The sequence below is a fragment of the Bombina bombina genome, chromosome 11, assembly GCF_027579735.1.
Source record: "Bombina bombina isolate aBomBom1 chromosome 11, aBomBom1.pri, whole genome shotgun sequence".
Classification (NCBI taxonomy): domain Eukaryota; kingdom Metazoa; phylum Chordata; class Amphibia; order Anura; family Bombinatoridae; genus Bombina; species Bombina bombina.
Window position 1 is genome coordinate 48,856,925 of NC_069509.1, and position 18,419 is coordinate 48,875,343.

Sequence of the window (18,419 nt, forward strand, 5' to 3'; positions counted from 1 at the left end):
TATAACTTTTTACACAGAACTTACTCTGCTGAGCTGAGGAGATTGTGAGGTAAAATATCTTCCTTTTTTACGTAGAGATGCTCAGGTGATATTTTCCTGTCGGCTTTTTACAGTTATACTGCATCAGTTTCAAGTGATTTAGCATATGAGTATTATGTCCCTTTAAGTAAGGATGAAATCCGTGGACTAGTCGTATCTTGTAAAAGAAAAGGAAATTTATGCTTACCTGATAAATGTATTTCTTTTACGATACGACGAGTCCACGGCCCACCCTGTTTTTCTAAGACAGGTCTTTCTTTTTGTTACACTTCAGTCACCTCTGCACCTTGGCTTTTCCTTTCTCTTCCTAACTTTGGTCGAATGACTGGAGTGGGAGGGAAGGGAGGAGCTATATATACAGCTTTGCTGTGGTGCTCTTTGCCTCCTCCTGCAGACCAGGAGGCGATATCCCATAAGTAAGGATGAAATCCGTGGACTCGTCGTATCGTAAAAGAAATAAATTTATCAGGTAAGCATAAATTTCCTTTTTGTGCTTTAAAACCTTTGAAGAGTTTATTGCCAAAATGGCCATGGTGTACATGTTTCTCTGTAGCTTGAATTTTTTTGGCTTTAATGAATATATCTGTATGCCATTTTAATTTCATATTTCAATATTCAAACTACCCACAATCTTTCTAACGTTAACCGTTTTCCTTTTGCCTGCCTACAGGTGTGTTTTAGGCAACACTACTATCCTAGCCGAGTTTGCTAGTGAGGAGGAGATAAGTCGCTTCTTTGCACAAGGCCAGTCTATGACCCCTTCCCCTAGCTGGCAATCCATGGGGTCTGGGCACAGTCGGCTGGGATCCCTAGACAGCCCCCACAACATCTCGAATCGCGGAGATATCAATCACTGGAATAGCCCAGGAGCATCTGGTTCCGGAGACCTTCATGGCACTTCACTCTGGGGCACTCCAAATTATTCCACAAGTCTGTGGGGGAGCCCAAACAGCGAGAACAGGGGCTTAAGCAGCCCATCTCCTGTCGGCGCCTACCTTCCTGATCACTTAAGTGGAGAGCCCATGTAGCTTTTCACTTACAACCTCAGATGAATTCTAGTAAGCAGCCCTATGCCAGGCTGGACTTTTTATGTAAAACTCTGCATGTCCTGCAGAGACAGCTCTTCTGCACACTTCCCACTTTTTGTTTTAGCCCAAAACATATCATTTTGAAATACTTGAATCATGCAGGCCAATATTATAATGTGAAATGAAAACAAAATCTATATTTACACTTCCACATTAGTGCTATTCATATTAAAACTGTGTACAATGAGCTGTGTGTATTTTAACCGTGAGTTTTGAATTCCATTTTTTTTTTTTTTTCTAACTTGTTTTTTTTTCCTGACATTTTGAGCTACATTACTTTTTTGCACTGGACGGTTCTTCGTGTTTTCTGTTTTTATTTGGAATTATCGGAAGCAACAGCTCATGTGTAACTGTTTACTCTTGCGTGTACTTAAGAAGAAAAAAAAGATAACTGATTTAATGCTTGTTCTTTCTAAGATGCCTTGATGTACCTACCTTATTGTGGTATTACAAAGTTTTAACTGCCTTGTGGCACCAGTGTGGCCCATAGTGATCTATAGCAGAGCAAAGCGCTATCTGGCGTCCTCAGTGCTTAAAAGGGTTACGTCAGTTGACGGTTAAAACTTAGTTTTTAAAAAAACAAAAAGAAAGTATTGCACCAGGTTTTCATGACTAAACCGAATAGAATTTAGCTCTATGATTTTAATAAAAAAATATATATTAAAAAAAAAAAAAATTAAAAAAAAAATATATAAAAAAAAAATTAAAAATAAAAAAAATAAATAAATAAAAGATAATAGTGGCCACAGCTGTGACATACACCCTACGTGTGCCAGTAGGGAGCAGCACTTTCAAAAGGCTTTGCATTTTTATTTTCTAAAGAGGTACCAATCCAGGGATCTCTTGTTTACAGAATGTTTTGTTTATATTTTTTGTTTTGGGGAGGGGGGATTCTTAATTTCTGTTTTTCACATAAATGTTTACTATTCCATCAGTTAAACCCTTAGCCAGTCAAGAGGTTTAAAAAAAAAAAAATGAAAAAAATAAAGAATAATAATCTAATTGGTGAGGATGCTTTTATCTCTGGGAGTCCAGCAGTGTTAGGTCGTGTTCTTTTTATTTATTTATTTTTCTTGTTGGTGTAATACCAAGTTTTTTAACATAAGGGGGGAAAAGAACACGACTCTCAGGAATAATAATGGAAATAACACTTCCCTTCTCCCTGCTCTAAAAAAATCACTAGAAAAAAAATGCAACTTTTAGCACTAACCGTGCTAATTTCTCAAAGACTTTCCTCTCTGCCAAAAAATCCCCCAGAAAGCTTTCTAAAGCCAAGTTCTTCGTTTTGTTTTTTTTGTTTGTTTGTTTTCGCTTTGACGCAGTGTCTTTTTTTTAGAGTAGCATTGAGATTTTTGCAAATAACTATGTAAATGATTTTTTTTTGTGTTCCATTAAGTGGCTATGTGTCTGCTTTGTGACAGTGTTTTATTAATGTTCTGCGTTTGTCGTACTTTTTTAAAAAAAAAGCCGATTATTTAGTAACTATGCACATTTATGCACATTGTAACCAAGTACTGGGCTGACAGATTTCTTGTTTGTTGTATAAAAAAAAGGTGTTTTTAAATGTTTAGATGCGAAGTAAATGATTGCAAACACTTTCTTGCAAAGGAACAAGTTACATTTTTTTTTTTTATATTGTTGTTGCCGTAAATGGTATTAATGCTTGTTTGGTCAAAGAATTCAAAAAAGCAAAAACTGAACAAGGATAAAAAAAATGTATCCATGTTTAATCATATGTTTTAATCCCTGCTCTGAATTTAAAGGCCAGGGGTTCGCAAGCTGTTTTCCTTGATCCTTTGCATCTCCACCTACTTTCCACTGGAGTTTTAAGGACTCCTTTCCTCTTCCATATGCCCTTATTGACCAGTTCTCTAACAATAAGACAGCAATTGCATATTTAAAGCGTTGCTAGCACTCATGCTTCACAATAGATGAAGCTTTCTGTACGAATTGAAACACTCAATATAATGCCCGTGTTCAGTTTTTGTATGCAGTGGAAGGGTTAATATTTAATCCCTTCACTGTCTCCAGTTTGACAGAATAGGATTTTACCTTGTTCTGAAACAGATCCTTGGATGGCTAAGACAGTTTGTTTTTATGTGAATGAAAAACCATAACTCAAAGGTGCATTAACAGTTCATAAAAGAAATACATTAAATAAATGTGGTTTTCCTTCCCATACTGGAGTAGCTCACTGTCCTAAGGATCTGTTTGGGGACACAATCTTCTGCCATTATCTCATTGCCTTGATGCTGATCTGTCAGCTAATACAAATCAAATTGTGGCTTTTAACTGTTTACAAATAAAAATGATTGTACATTTTACATTTTTTTGATTGATGAAGTTTCAGAAATTAGTGAACTGTGTATTTCTGCTGCTTAGCATTTAATAGTTTTATTTTCATTTTTTTCTTTCCCCTTTTGTTGTGATTTTTTTTTATTTGGAAGCTGTTTTTAATGCAGTCTGAAAAAAAACAAAACTCTTAAATATGCTTGGACTGTATTAGTGTTGTGAATTGTTAAATAATCTGAGGAGACGTGTAATATTGTGATGTTGTACAAGGCAAACACTTTTAGAGTTTGTTCCTGGTATATAATTATATAGCCTTAGCTTAACTGGGATTACCTTTTTGTAAAGAGGACTTTGCCAGAAGAGATGATGCTTCTAACTATTATATCCTGCACTAAGCTCGTAACTTGAAAATTATACAGGACACAGTCGCTCGTATGGAAATTTACATTTGATGTTTCTAACACTTGAGTACGCATTTACTGCATTTATACCTCAGTTAAAGAACAACCCAGCAGTGACTATAAATAGCAATTATTTTGTGTTTGGTTTTGTTTTAGCACATTTTGTCCTGCTTTAATCTGGTGCTGCATTGCACAACTGTATTGTCTAGCTAGACAAAAAAAAGTCTAATCTGCCAATGGGTGGCATCTGTGTTCCTTGTAAAGTAGTCATTTCAAGTCAACCTTCTGTATTTCAAGAAGATATTTTATCTGTAACTTATTACAAACAGTACTGTAGTCAATCCTAGCCCAGTTGCTGTCTGCACAACCTCTGCGGTATTAATCTGCAGTGTATTGCAGGAGTCCCCACCTATGGACAGCAAATGGATTAACATACTCTGCTTCAGAGAGGCCTACAAATAACATTTCAGACCTCTCTGTCTTTGTAGGGCTTTGTTTATAAGAAGAAAAAAAAACTAAAAGGGGAAAAAAATAAAACACAAAAAAAAAAAAAAACAACCAAAGCTAGCTTTGTGACACTTCCCATGAGAAGGAGTTTAAAGTTTCTCAATGAATAGGTGCCCTCCAGCCAACTATATGGAGTGTTAATCTACAGCCTTTATTGTATTGTTCAAATGCTTGAATGCTTCCTGTTTTATTTTTGTTTGTTTTATGAAGCTTGTAATGTAATAAAGTATGGTTGCTCTTTATATTTGACTGGACTTTTTTTGTTTACTGTTTTATTGCGCTTCAGGTTGTCCTCAAACGGTTTTAAATAATCCATGGACAAAATGACTACAAATGTTATGTCATAAAATTGCTTTATTCTATGTGCAACTTGGTCCGATGCATCATAATTTGTCAGTTCCCTAAGACAGAAGTCATATTTGTACATCAATAAGCCGTCTCAGTTTTAGTTTAATAGTATTTCTGAAATAATGTGGAATATCTTGGAATCACATCACAACATAGACATTTTTCAGCTTAAAACTCAAGTACATTTTTTGAAGTATTGTAACCAAAGATTCTATTCAAGTGGTAAAAAAAATAAACACAATGCTGTGGAGGTTCCAATACGTAAAGGGCTTTGGCAACATATAATGATCTGTTTCTTTTATTAGAAGATGAAAGGAGGTTTCAGTCCTCAGGAGACACCACAACAGTCCATGATTTAATTACCAATGTGCTTCAGCTGAGATACATAAACCATGCTTAGCCACCTTTATAGACCTGCATGCATTTAAGCATATAGTCTAACACCCAGACCTGTTGGTGTTTTAAAAAGACTGAATACGAGAATACTACGTTAGGCTAAGTTGCTTGGTTGCTTTGTAACTCCATTAGAAATGTTCTTGCTTCCTGACACTGGCCCTAGGACTCCGGTACTACGCTGTCCAGCTTCGTTCAGTGTTGACCAATTCCATTCCCTCAAAATATGAGTGCGGTCTGCGTGCGTGAAACTGAAAGAAGCATAAACAATTTGTTTAAACAGAACTTTATATATAATGTTTTACTGTATTTGTAATCTGATTTTAACATGGATTTTTAATTTTGTATCAGTAAAATGAGTTAGAACTTTATTTGTATGTGGATGAGCATCAGTGTCAGGCATGTGAGCTAAACATTTAAGGGACATGAAACCCAAATGTTTTCTTTCATGATTCAGATAGAGCATACAATTTTAAAAGTTTACAATTTACTTCTATTATCAAATTTGTTTTTTTATTTGTTGTTGAAGAGATATCTAGATAGGTAGCGTGCACATGTCTGAAGCACTACATGACAGGTTATTGTGCTGCCATCTAGTGCTCTTGCTAATGTATAACATTGTTGCAAAACTGCTGCCATATAGTGCTGCAGACACGTGCACACGCCTGAGCTTGTTTACCTGCTTTTTCACAATGGATAACAAGAAAATGAAGACCATTTGAAAATAGAAGTACTTTGGAAAAGTTGTTTAAAATCCCATATTCTATTATGCCCCTTTAAAGGGACATTAAACCCAAAAATGTATTTCTCTTGTAAGATGTATCGAGTCCACGGATTCATCCATACTTGTGGGATATTCTCCTTCCTAACAGGAAGTGGCAAAGAGAGCACCCACAGCAGAGCTGTCTATATAGCTCCTCCCTTAGCTCCACACCCCAGTCATTCTCTTTGCCTGCTTAACTGCTAGGAAGGGTAAAGTGAGTGTGGTGACAAAAATGTTTTATTTTCTCAAGCAAAAGTTTGTTATTTTAAATGGTACCGGTGTGTACTATTCACTCTCTGGCAGAAAAGGGATGAAGATTTCTGCAAGGAGGATGATGATCTTAGCACTTTGTAACTAAGATCCACTGCTGTTCTCACAAGGGCTGAAGAGTACAGGAAAACTTCAGTTGGGGGAACGGTTTGCATGCTAAGCTGCATTGAGGTATGTTCAGTCTATTTTTTTCTAGACAGACTGTGATAATTCTAGAAAAAGGCTGGCAATATCCCCATGAGGGAAGGGTAAGCTGTATTCAGACACTTAGTAGGAATCCCAGCTTGCATAAAGGGCTCATTGGTTACTGATGACACTGTTAGGAAAAAACGTTTTTTTATTGCAAACATAATGTTTTTTGAGGGACTTTAAGGGGTCATTGTGGCTTATTTAAGGGTCATCAACCCACATGGCTAGTTTGGAAACACTCTGTGTTTCTTTTAGGCCCCATAACATCGAATGAGGTGGGAGGGGCCTATTTTCACGCCTCAGTTGTGCAGTTTCTTTTACTCAGAGACATCCAGCTGCTTCTCCAGAGGGTCCTGCTGTGTTTGGGGGCTTAAAGAAGTTTTTTTCCCCACAAATCTTTCCTAAAGGGCAGGTAGGCGCAGGTGCTGGACGTGTTTTTACCGGTTTTTGACGTTTTGTCAATCCAGTTTTTACATTAAGGGGTTAATCGTTTATTTGTCTAGCTATGCAATCTTACTAAAGCTTTATGATGCTATTGTAAAAATTTCATAAAGTTTACTGCTTTTTTACACTGTTTTGCAGAGTTTGTGCATCTTTTTTTTCTCTTAAAGGCACAGTATCGTTTTTTTCTAAGTATTATTTGCTTTGATTAAAGTGTTTTCCAAGCTTGCTTGTTTCATTACTAGCCTGTTTAACATGTCTGATATCAAGGAAAATCCTTGTTCAATGTGTTTAGAAGCCATTGTGGAACCCCCTCTTAGAATGTGTCCCACTTGCACTGATATGTCTATAAATTATAAAGAGCATATTTTAGCACTTAAAAATATAGCAATAGATGATTCTCAGACAGAAGGAAATGATTGTTTGCCATCTAGCTCTCCCCAAGTGTCACAACCAGTAATGCCCGCACAAGTGACACCAAGTACCTCTTGTGCGTCAAATTTATTTACTTTACAAGACATGGCCACAGTTATGAATACAACCCTCACAGAGGTTTTATCTAAACTGCTTGGTTTACAAGGAAAGCGTGACAGCTCTGGGTTAAGAACAAATGCTGAGCCATCTGACGATTTAGTAGCCGTATCCGATATACCCTCACAATGTTCTGTAGTAGGGGTAAGGGATTTGTTATCTGAGGGAGAAATTTCTGATTCAGGAAAGACGCTCCCTCCGACAGATTCTGATATGACCGCCTTTAAATTTAAGCTTGAACACCTCCGCTTATTGCTCAGGGAGGTATTAGCGACTCTAAATGATTGTGACCCTATAGTGGTTCCAGAGAAATTGTGTAAAATGGACAAATACTTAGAGGTTCCTGTTTAAACTGATGTTTTTCCAGTCCCTAAGAGGATTGTGAATATTGTTACTAAGGAGTGGGATAGACCAGGTATTCTGTTCGCTCCCCCTCCTGTTTTTAAGAAAATGTTTCCCATATCTGACACCATGCGGGACTCGTGGCAGACGGTTCCTAAGGTGGAGGGAGCTATTTCTACTCTCGCTAAGCGTACAACTATACCTATCGAAGGCAGTTGTGCTTTCAAAGATCCTATGGATAAAAAATTAGAGGGTCTCCTGAAGAAAATTTTTGTTCATCAAGGTTTTCTTCTCCAACCTATTGCGTGCATTGTTCCTGTAACTACTGCAGCTGCTTTCTGGTTCGAGGCTCTTCAGATAGAGACTCCATTAGAGGATATTATGGATAGAATTAAGGCCCTTAAGTTGACTAATTCTTTCATTACAGATGCCGCTTTCCAACTGGCTAAATTAGCAGCAAAGAATTCAGGTTTTGCCATTTTAGCACGCAGGGCGTTATGGCTTAAGTCCTGGTCTACTGATGTATCATCAAAATCTAAACTTTTGAACATCCCTTTCAAAGGAAAGACCCTATTCGGGCCTGAACTGAAAGATTATTTCAGACATCAATGGAGGGAAAGACCATGCCCTCCCTCAGGATAAAACAAATAAAATGAGGACCAAACAAAATAATTTTCGTTCCTTTTGGAACTTCAAGGGTGGTCCCACTTCAGCTTCCCCTGCTGCAAAGCAAGAGGGGAATTTTGCCCAATCCAAGTCAGTCTGCAAACCAGACAAAGAGAGAGGCGTTCTTACGCTGTGTAGAAGACCTACATACCATGGGAGTGATCCGCCCAGTTCCAAAAGCGGAACAAGGGCTAGGTTATACTCAAACCTGTTTGTGGTTCCCAAAAAAGAGGGAACTTTCAGACCAATCTTGGATCTCAAAATTCTAAACAAGTTCCTCAGAGTACCATCATTCAAGATGGAGACTATTCGGACTATTCTACCGTTGATCCAGGAGGGTCAATATATGACTACCGTGAACTTAAAGGATGCGTATCTACACATCCCTATTCACAGAGATCATCATCAATTCCTCAGATTTGCATTTCTAGACAGGCATTACCAGTTCGTGGCCCTTCCCTTCGGGTTGGCCACGGCTCCCAGAATTTTCACAAAGGCGCTAGGGTTCCTTTTGGCGGTTCTAAGACCGCGGGGCATAGCAGTGGCGCCTTATCTAGACGATATCTTAATTCAGGCATCGACTTTCCAGCTAGCCAAGTCTCACACGGACATCGTGCTTTTCTGAGATCTCACGGGTGGAAGGTGAACATACAAAAGAGTTCTCTTCCCTCTCACAAGAGTTTCCTTCCTAGGGACTCTGATAGACTCGGTAGAAATTAAAATATTTCTGACGGAGGTCAGAAAATCAAAACTCAACCATTTGCCAAGCTCTTCATTCCATTCCTCGGCCATCAGTGGCTCACTGTATGGAGGTAATCGGACTCATGGTAGTGGCAATGGACATAGTTCCTTTTGCCCGCCTACACCTCAGACCACTGCAACTATGCATGCTCAAACAGTGGAATGGGGATTTTGCAGATTTATCTCCTCAACTGCAGCTGGACCAGGAGACCAGAGATTCTCTTCTCTGGTGGTTGTCTCAGGACCACCTGTCTCAGGGAATGTATTTCCGCAGGCCAGAGTGGCTCATAGTAACGACAGATGCCAGCCTGCTATGCTGGGGTGCAGTCTGGAACTCCCTGAAAGCACAGGGCTTTTGGTCTCGGGAGGAAACTCTCCTCCCGATAAACATTCTAGAACTGAGAGCGATATTAAATGCGCTTCAGGCGTGGCCTCAGCTAGCTGCGGCCAAGTTCATCAGATTTCCGTCGGACAACATCACAACTGTAGCTTATATCAATCATCAAGGAGGAACTCTGAGTTCTCTAGCAATGATGGAGGTAACCAAAATAATCCGATGGGTGGAGGATCACTCTTGCCATCTCTCAGCAATTCATATCCCAGGGGTAGAGAACTGGGAGGCGAATTTCCTAAGTCGTCAGAATTTCATCCGGGGGAGTGGGAACTCCATCCGGAGGTATTTGCCCAGCTGACTCAGCTATGGGGCACACCAGAATTGGATCTGATGGCATCCCGTCAGAACGCCAAATTTCCTCGTTACGGGTCCAGGTCCCGGGATCCCCAGGCGGTACCGATAGATGCTCTAGCAGTGCCCTGGACCTTCAATCTGGCCTATGTATTTCCACCGTTTCCTCTCCTCCCACGTCTGGTTGCCAGAATCAAGCAGGAGAGAGCTTTGGTGATTCTGATAGCACCTGCGTGGCCACACAGGACTTGGTATGCAGACCTAGTGGACATGTCATCTTTTCCACCGTGGACTCTGCCAATGAGGCAGGACCTTCTAATCCAAGGTCCGTTCAAGCATCCAAATCTAATTTCTCTGCGTCTGACTGCTTGGAGATTGAACGCCTGATTCTATCAAAGCGTGGTTTCTCTGAGTCGGTCATTGATACCCTGATTCAAGCTAGAAAGCCTGTCACCAGGAAAATCTATCATAAGATTTGGCGCAAATATCTTTATTGGTGTGAATCCAAGGGTTACTCATGGAGTAAGATTAGGATTCCTACAATATTGTCTTTTTTCCAAGAAGGATTGGAGAAGGGATTATCAGCTAGTTCCTTAAAAGGACAGATATCTGCTTTGTCTGTTCTTTTACACAAACGTCTGGCAGATGTACCAGACGTTCAAGCGTTTAGTCAGGCCTTGGTCAGGATCAAGCCTGTATTAAACCTGTTGCTCTGCCATGGAGCCTAAACTTAGTTCTTAAAGTTCTTCAAGGGGTTCCGTTTGAACCTATGCATTCCATAGATATTAAGCTTCTATCTTGGAAAGTTTTGTTTTTAGTAGCTATCTCTTCGGCTCGAAGAGTTTCTAAGTTATCTGCTTTGCAGTGTGACTCGCCTTACCTTGTTTTCCATGCAGATAAGGTGGTTTTGCGTACCAAACCTGGATTCCTTCCTAAGGTTGTTTCTAATAGGAATATCAATCAGGAAATTGTTGTTTCTTCACTGTGTCCTAATCCTTCATCAAAGAAGGAACGTCTGTTGCACAATCTTGATGTAGTTTGTGCTTTAAAGTTCTACTTACAAGCAACTAAAGATTTCCGTCAAACATCTTCGTTTGCTGTTTACTCTGGTAAGCGGAGAGGTCAAAAAGGCTACTGCTACCTCTCTTTCTTTTTGGCTGAAAAGCATCATCCGTTTGGCTTATGAGACTGCTGGCCAGCAGCCTCCTGAAAGAATTACTGCTCATTCTACTAGAGCAGTGGCTTCCACATGGGCTTTTAAAAATGAGGCTTCTGTTGAACAGATTTGTAAGGCGGCGACTTGGTCTTCGCTTCATACTTTTTCCAAATTTTACAAATTCGATACTTTTGCTTCTTTGGAGGCTATTTTTGGGAGAGAGGTTCTACAAGCAGTGGTGCCTTCCGTTTAAGGTACCTGTCTTGTCCCTCCCTTCATCCGTGTCCTAAAGCTTTGGTATTGGTATCCCACAAGTATGGATGAATCCGTGGATTCGATACATCTTACAAGAGAGAACAGAATTTATGCTTACCTGATAAATTTCTTTCTCTTGTGATGTATCGAGTCCACGGCCCGCCCTGTCTATTTGACAGGTAGTATATTTTTCTTTAAAAAACTTCAGTCACCACTATACCCTATAGTTTCTCCTTTTTCTTCCTAGCCTTCGGTCGAATGACTGGGGGGTGGAGCTAAGGGAGGAGCTATATAGACAGCTCTGCTGTGGGTGCTCTCTTTGCCACTTCCTGTTAGGAAGGAGAATATCCCACAAGTATGGATGAATCCGTGGACTCGATACATCACAAGAGAAAGAAATTTATCAGGTAAGCATAAATTCTGTTTTTCATGATTTAGATAGAGAATACAATTTAAACGACTTTCCGATTTACTTCTATTATCTAATTTGCCTAATTTTTCAGATATCCTTTGTTGAATAAATAGCAATGCACATGGGGGAGCCAATCACACGTGGCATCTATGTGCAGCCACCAATCGGCATCTACTGAGCCTATCTAGATATGCTTTTCAGCAAAGGCTATTAAGAGAATGAAGCATATTAAATAATAGAAGTAAATTAGAAAATTGTTTAAAATTGCATGGTCTTTCTAAATCATGAAAGAAAAAAATATGGGTTTCATGTCCCTTTAACTCATCGTTTATGTGCTTACATTGTAATAGTCAATCTTACATGCAAAAGCCATATTGCAATTAAACACAGGCATTTAGCCAGTAAACATGTGGCAAGTAAATGGATAACATTCATGCAGTCAGCTGGAAGGTAAAAAGCAAATATATAGAAAACTTATATTAAATAACACACATGTTGGCTATATAGCCATGAATCCCACAGCAGGTGTGTAACTATTTATTCATGTCTAAAAGATTAAAATAGCCAGTAATCCTGCATATACACAACAAAAAAAACATTACAGAATCAAGCTAGTAAAGCTCTGCATTTTATACTGAACGCCGCCATCTTGTGTGGAAGTGCTACCGTTTAAAAGTTACATAACAAATATAAGCTCCAAGATGGCGGCACCCAGTGTGAAGATGCAGAGAATCACTGATAGTCTTAACTGGTCAGAATAAGACAACAATTTTGAAGACAGCTGCAGGCACAGGAGGAAAAATGATAGAATGGTGAGTAGGAGCTGCTACTGTAGTTGTACTTAGCAGCTTTTATGTCCCTTTAAAGGGACAGTCTACACAAATTGTTATTGGCTTTAAAAGATAGGTAACAACTTTACTACCCATTCCCAACCTTGTTATATTAATATACTTTATAACAATTAAACCTACATTTCTCTTGCAAGGTGTATCCAGTTCACGGCTTCATCCTTTACTTGTTGGATATTCTCATTCCCTACAGGAAGTGGCAAAGAGAGCACACAGCAGAGCTGTCCATATAGCTCCCCCTCTAGCTCCACCCCCCAGTCATTCTCTTTGCCGGCTCTAAGCACTAGGGTCTCTCTACGGGAGGGTAAAGTGAATGTGGTGTTAGAATTGTAGTTTTATATCTTCAATCAAAAGTTTGTTATTTTTAAATGGTACCGGTTTGTACTATTTACTCTCTAGCAGAAAAGTGATGAAGATTTCTGTTGAGAGGAAAATGATTTTAGCATGTTGTAACTAAAATCCACTGTTGTTCCCACACAGGACTGAGGAGTACCAGAAAACTTCAGTTGGGGGGAACAGTTTGCAGGCTTGACTGCAATGAGGTATGTTCAGTCATTTATTTCTAGACAAGACTGAGATAATGCTAGAAGACTGACAAGATCCCCATGAGGGGAGGGTAAGCTATGTTCTGAGACTTAGTAAAGAATTGAATGCTTACATTACAGGGCTAATTAAGCTGGTTGACACTAATTCAGGGCAATCGATTATTTGTTTAAGAAATACTCGTTGGAGACACTTTTTTAAGCACTTTGAAGTGTTTTCTGGGGTTATTATCCACATGGCAAAAGTTTAGTCACTCAGAAGTGATTTTTGTAGGCCTCACAACTCCAAAGTGGGGTGGGAGGGGCCTATTTTCGTGCCTCAGATGCGCGGTTAGAATTAAGACAGTTCATGCTGCTTCACATGGAGCTGATTGAGGGCCTAAAAGAAGCTTTTTTTCCCCCAAAACTGATCCCTAAGGGCAGGTAGGGCCACAGCAGTCAGCTGTGGCAAGGTGCTGTAGTTATTTAACCGGTTGCTGGCTTTAGGCTTCTCCGGTTTGGGCATTAAGGGGTTAATCGTTCTGCAACTTGTGGTGCAATCATATTAAGGCCTTAGGTACATACTGTGAAAATTTCAAAACAATTGCTGCATTTTTCACTGTTTTGTAAAATTGTGTGCTATTTTTTTTCTTAAAGGCACAGTAACGTTTTTTCAAATTGTGTTTTTTATTTGATTAAAGTGTTTTCCAAGCCTGCTTGTGTATGCTACTAGTCTGTTAAACATTTCTGACACTAAGGAAAATCCTTGTTCAATGTGTTTAGAAGCCATGGTGGAACCCCCTCTCAGAATGTGTCCCAATTGCACTAATATGTCTATACACTTTAAAGATCATATTGTTGCACTTAAAAGTGTGGCCCTAGATGATTCTCAGACTGAAGGTAATGAGGATAGTCCGAGGATAGTCCGTCTACCTCTCCCCATGTGTCACAAGCAGTTACGCCCGCACAAGCGATGCCTAGTACCTCTAGTGCGTCTGCCCCTATTACATTGCAACAACTAGCGACAGTCATGAATTATTCCCTTGCGGCCTTTCTATCCAAACTAACAGTTTTCCTTTCAAAGTGTGATAGCTCTGTTTTAAGAACAGTTTATGAGCAGTCTGAAGCTTTGGTAGCTTTATCTGATATGCCCTCACAACACTCTGAAGTGGGGGTGAGGGATTTGATGTCTGAGGGAGAAATTTCAGATTCAGGAAAGGTTTCTCATCAGACAGTCAGATTCATTAGCGTTTAAATTGGAACACCTCCGCGTATTGCTCAGGGAGGTATTAGCTACTCTGGATGATTGTGACCCTATGGTGGTCCCAGAGAAGTTGTGTAAAATGGACAAGTAATTTTTTATGTTCCCCATAACTGACCCCAGGCGGGACTTGTGGCAGACGGTCCCTAAGGTAGAGGGGGCTGTTTCTTCACTTGCTAAACGCACAGCCATACCAATTGAAGACAGTTGTGCTTTTAAAGATCCTATGGATAAAAAATTAGGTTTACTTAAGAAAATTTTTATTCAACAAGGTTTTCTTCTCCAACCTATTGCCTGCATTATTCCTGTAACTACTGCAGCGGCTTTCTGGTTTGAAAACTTTCTTAAGAAAATTTTTATTCAACAAGGTTTTCTTCTCCAACCTATTGCCTGCATTATTCCTGTAACTACTGCAGCGGCTTTCTGGTTTGAGGCACTGGAGGAGTCGCTCCAGACGGAGACCTCATATGACGACATTATGGATAGAATTAAGGCTCTAAAGCTGGCTAATTCTTTTATCACAGATGCCGCTTTGCAATTAGCTAAGTTAGGGGCAAAAAATTCAGGTTTCGCCATTATGGCGCGCAGATCGCTTTGGCTCAAGTCATGGTCGGCCGATGTGTCGTCAAAATCCAAGTTATTAAATATCCCTTTCAAAGGAAAGACCCTTTTCGGGCCAGAATTGAAAGAGATTATTTCAGAAATCACCGGGGGAAAGGGCCATGCTCTCCCTCAGGACAAGCCCTTTATGGCTAAAAACAAAGCTAATTTTCGTTCCTTTCGTAATTTCAGGAGCGGTCCCGCTTCAGCCTCTACAGCTGCAAAGCAAGAGGGTAACGCTTCACAGCCCAAGGCAACCTGGAAGCCTTACCAGGGCTGGAACAAGGGTAAACAGGCCAAAAAGCCTGTCGCTGCTACCAAGACAGCATGAAGGGGTAGCCCCCGATCCGGACCGGATCTAGTAGGGGGCAGACGTTCTTTCTTCGCTCAGGCCTGGGCAAGAGATGTTCACGATCCCTGGGCTTTAGAGATTGTTACCCAGGGATATCTTCTAGAATTCAAGGACTCCCCTCCAAGGGGAAGGTTCCACATTTCTCGTCTGTCTACAGACCAGACAAAGAAAGAGGCGTTCTTACGCTGTGTATCTGCACATTCCTATCCACAAAGATCATCATCAGTTCCTCAGGTTCGCTTTTCTAGACAAGCACTACCAGTTCGTGGCTCTTCCATTCGGCTTAGCCACTGCTCCCAGAATTTTCACAAAGGTGCTAGGGTCCCTTCTGGCGGTTCTAAGACCGCAGGGCATAGCAGTGGCGCCTTATTTGGACGACATCTTAATTCAGGCGCCGTCCTTTCACAGAGCCAAGGCTCACACGGAGATTGTATTGGCCTTTCTAAGGTCTCACGGGTGGAAGGTGAACATCAAAAAGAGTTCTCTGTCCCCACTCACAAGGGTTCCTTTCCTAGGAACACTAATAGATTCGGTAGAAATGAAAATATTTCTGACGGAGGTCAGAAAGTTGAAACTTTTAACTACTTGCCGAGTTCTTCATTCCATTCCTCGGCCATCTGTAGCCCAGTGCATGGAGGCAATCGGATTAATGGTAGCGGCAATGGACATAGTCCCTTTCGCTCGGATACATCTCAGACCACTGCAACTATGCATGCTCAATCAGTGGAATGGGGATTATGCAGATTTGTCTCCTCAAATACAGTTGGACCAGGAAACCAGAGTTTCTCTTCTCTGGTGGTTGTGTCAAGATCACCTGTCTCAGGGAATATGCTTCCGCAGACCAGAGTGGATCATTGTAACGACCAACGCCAGTCTGTTAGGCTGGGGTGCAGTCTGGGACTCCCTGAAAGCTCAAGGCTTATGGTCTCAGGAAGAATCTCTTCTCGTGATAAACATTCTGGAACTGAGGGCGATATTCAACGCGCTTCAGGCATGGCCTCAACTAGCTGCGGCCAAATTCATCAGATTTCAGTCGGACAACATCATGACTGTAGCTTACATCAATCATCAGGGGGGAACAAAGAGTTCCCTAGCGATGAAGGAAGTAACCAAAATAATCAGGTGGGTGGAGGACCACTCCTGCCATCTCTCAGCAATTCACATCCCAGGAGTAGACAACTGGGAGGCGGATTTTCTGAGTCGTCAGACTTTTCACCCGGGGGAGTGGGAACTCCACCCGGAGGTTTTTGCTCAGCTGACTCAGCTATGGGGCATTCCAGAGTTGGATCTGATGACATCCCGTCAGAACACCAAGCTTCCTCTCTACGGGTCCAGGTCCCGGGACCCCAAGGCGGCATTGATAGATGCTCTAGCAGCGCCTTGGTCCTTCAATCTGGCTTATGTTTTCCCACAGTTTCCTCTTCTCCCTCGACTGATCGCCAGAATCAAGCAGAAGAAGGCGTCGGTGATTTTGATAGCGCCTGCGTGGCCACACAGGACTTGGTATGCAGACATAGTGGACATGTCATCTGCTCCACCATGGACACTACCAATGAGGCAGGACCTTCTAATACAGGGTCCGTTCAAGCATCCAAATCTAGTTTCTCTACGTCTGACTGCTTGGAGATTGAACGCTTAATTCTATCAAAGCGTGGTTTCTCTGATTCAGTTATAGATACTCTGATTCAGGCTAGAAAGCCTGTCACCAGGAAAATCTACCATAAGATTTGGCGGAAATATCTTTGTTGGTGTGACTCCAAGGGTTAATCATGGAGTAAGATTAGGATTCCCAGGATATTGTCTTTTCTCCAAGACGGATTAGAGAAAGGATTGTCGGCTAGTTCTTTAAAGGGACAGATATCTGCTCTGTCTATCCTTTTACACAAGCGTCTGGCAGAGGTACCAGACGTTCAAGCGTTTGCACAGGCTTTAGTCAGAATCAAGCCTGTCTATAAACCTGTGGCTCAGCCATGGAGTCTAAATCTAGTTCTTTCAGTTCTTCAAGGGGTTCCGTTTGAACCTTTACATTGCATAGATATTAAGTTGTTATCTTGGAAAGTTTTGTTTTTGATAGCAATCTTTTCTGCTAGAAGAGTTTCAGAATTATCTGCCTTAGTGTGATTCACCTTACCTGGTGTTCCACGCAGATAAGGTAGTTTTGCGTACTAAAGCTGGTTTTCTTCCTAAAGTTGTTTCTAACAAGAATATTAACCAGGAAATAGTTGTTCCTTCTCTGTGTCCTAATCCATCTTCGAAGAAGGAACGTCTGTTACACAATCTTGATGTGGTTCGTGCTTTAAAGTTCTATTTACAAGCAACTAAGGATTTCAGACAAACAACTTCATTGTTTGTCATCTATTCTGGTAAGAGGAGAGGTCAGAAAGCGACTGCTACCTCTTTCCTTTTGGCTGAAAAGCATAATCCGTTTGGCCTATGAGACTGCTGGCTAGCAGCCTCCTGAAAAAATTACTGCTCAGTCTACTAGAGCAGTGGCTTCCACATGGGCTTTCAAAAATGAGGCTTCTGTTGAACAGATTTGTAAGGCAGCGACTTGGTCTTCACTGCATACTTTTGCCAAATTTTACAAATTCGATACTTTTGCTTCTTCGGAGGCTATTTTTGGGAGAAAGGTTTTGCAAGCAGTGGTGCCTTCCGTTTAGGTTACCTGACTTGTTCCCTCCCTTCATCCGTGTCTTAAAGCTTTGGTATTGGTATCCCACAAGTAAAGGATGAAGCCGTGGACTGGATACACCTTGCAAGAGAAAACAGAATGTATGCTTACCTGATAAATTACTTTCTCTTGCGGTGTATCCAGTCCACGGCCCGCCCTGGCAATGAAGTCAGGTAAAAAAAAATTGTATAAACTACAGTCACCACTGCACCCTATGGTTTCTCCTTTTTTCTTCCTAACCTTTGGTCGAATGACTGGGGGGGCGGAGCCTGAGGGGAGCTATATGGACAGCTCTGCTGTGTGCTCTCTTTGCCACTTCCTGTAGGGAATGAGAATATCCCACAAGTAAAGGATGAAGCCGTGGACTGGATACACCGCAAGAGAAAGTAATTTATCAGGTAAGCATAAATTCTGTTTTTTTGCCTGTTTCTAAGCCACTACAGACAGCCTCTTATCACATGCTTTATGTGCTTTTCACAACAGGAGACTGCTAGTTCATGTGGGCCATATAGATAACATTGTGCTCACGCCCGTGGGTTCTGCACAACACAGCTAAAATGCAAGTCAATAGATAATAAAGTCATGTGATCAGGAGGCTGTCAAGAGGCTTAGATATAAGGTGATCACAGAGGTAAAAAGTGTATTAA

General features: G+C 40.8%; 2 protein-coding genes across 6 annotated transcripts in view; one reads left to right on the forward strand and one right to left on the reverse strand.

The window, feature by feature from the left end:
* Nucleotides 1-4,569, forward strand: part of TNRC6A (trinucleotide repeat containing adaptor 6A) — a 293,765-nt gene extending 289,196 nt beyond the window's left edge. For all 5 annotated transcript variants that reach the window (XM_053694877.1, XM_053694878.1, XM_053694880.1 and 2 more), the window contains one exon: nt 710-4,569. In XM_053694877.1, coding sequence (XP_053550852.1) covers nt 710-1,067 — 358 coding nt within the window. In that variant the 3' untranslated portion in view covers nt 1,068-4,569. The remainder of the gene's footprint in view (nt 1-709) is intronic.
* A 94-nt stretch (nt 4,570-4,663) lies between these two features.
* Nucleotides 4,664-18,419, reverse strand: part of LOC128642116 (mucin-3A) — a 156,677-nt gene continuing 142,921 nt past the window's right edge. Inside the window, exon 10 of the mRNA XM_053694789.1 lies at nt 4,664-5,319. Within this exon, the coding sequence (XP_053550764.1) occupies nt 5,245-5,319 (75 nt within the window). The 3' untranslated portion in view covers nt 4,664-5,244. The remainder of the gene's footprint in view (nt 5,320-18,419) is intronic.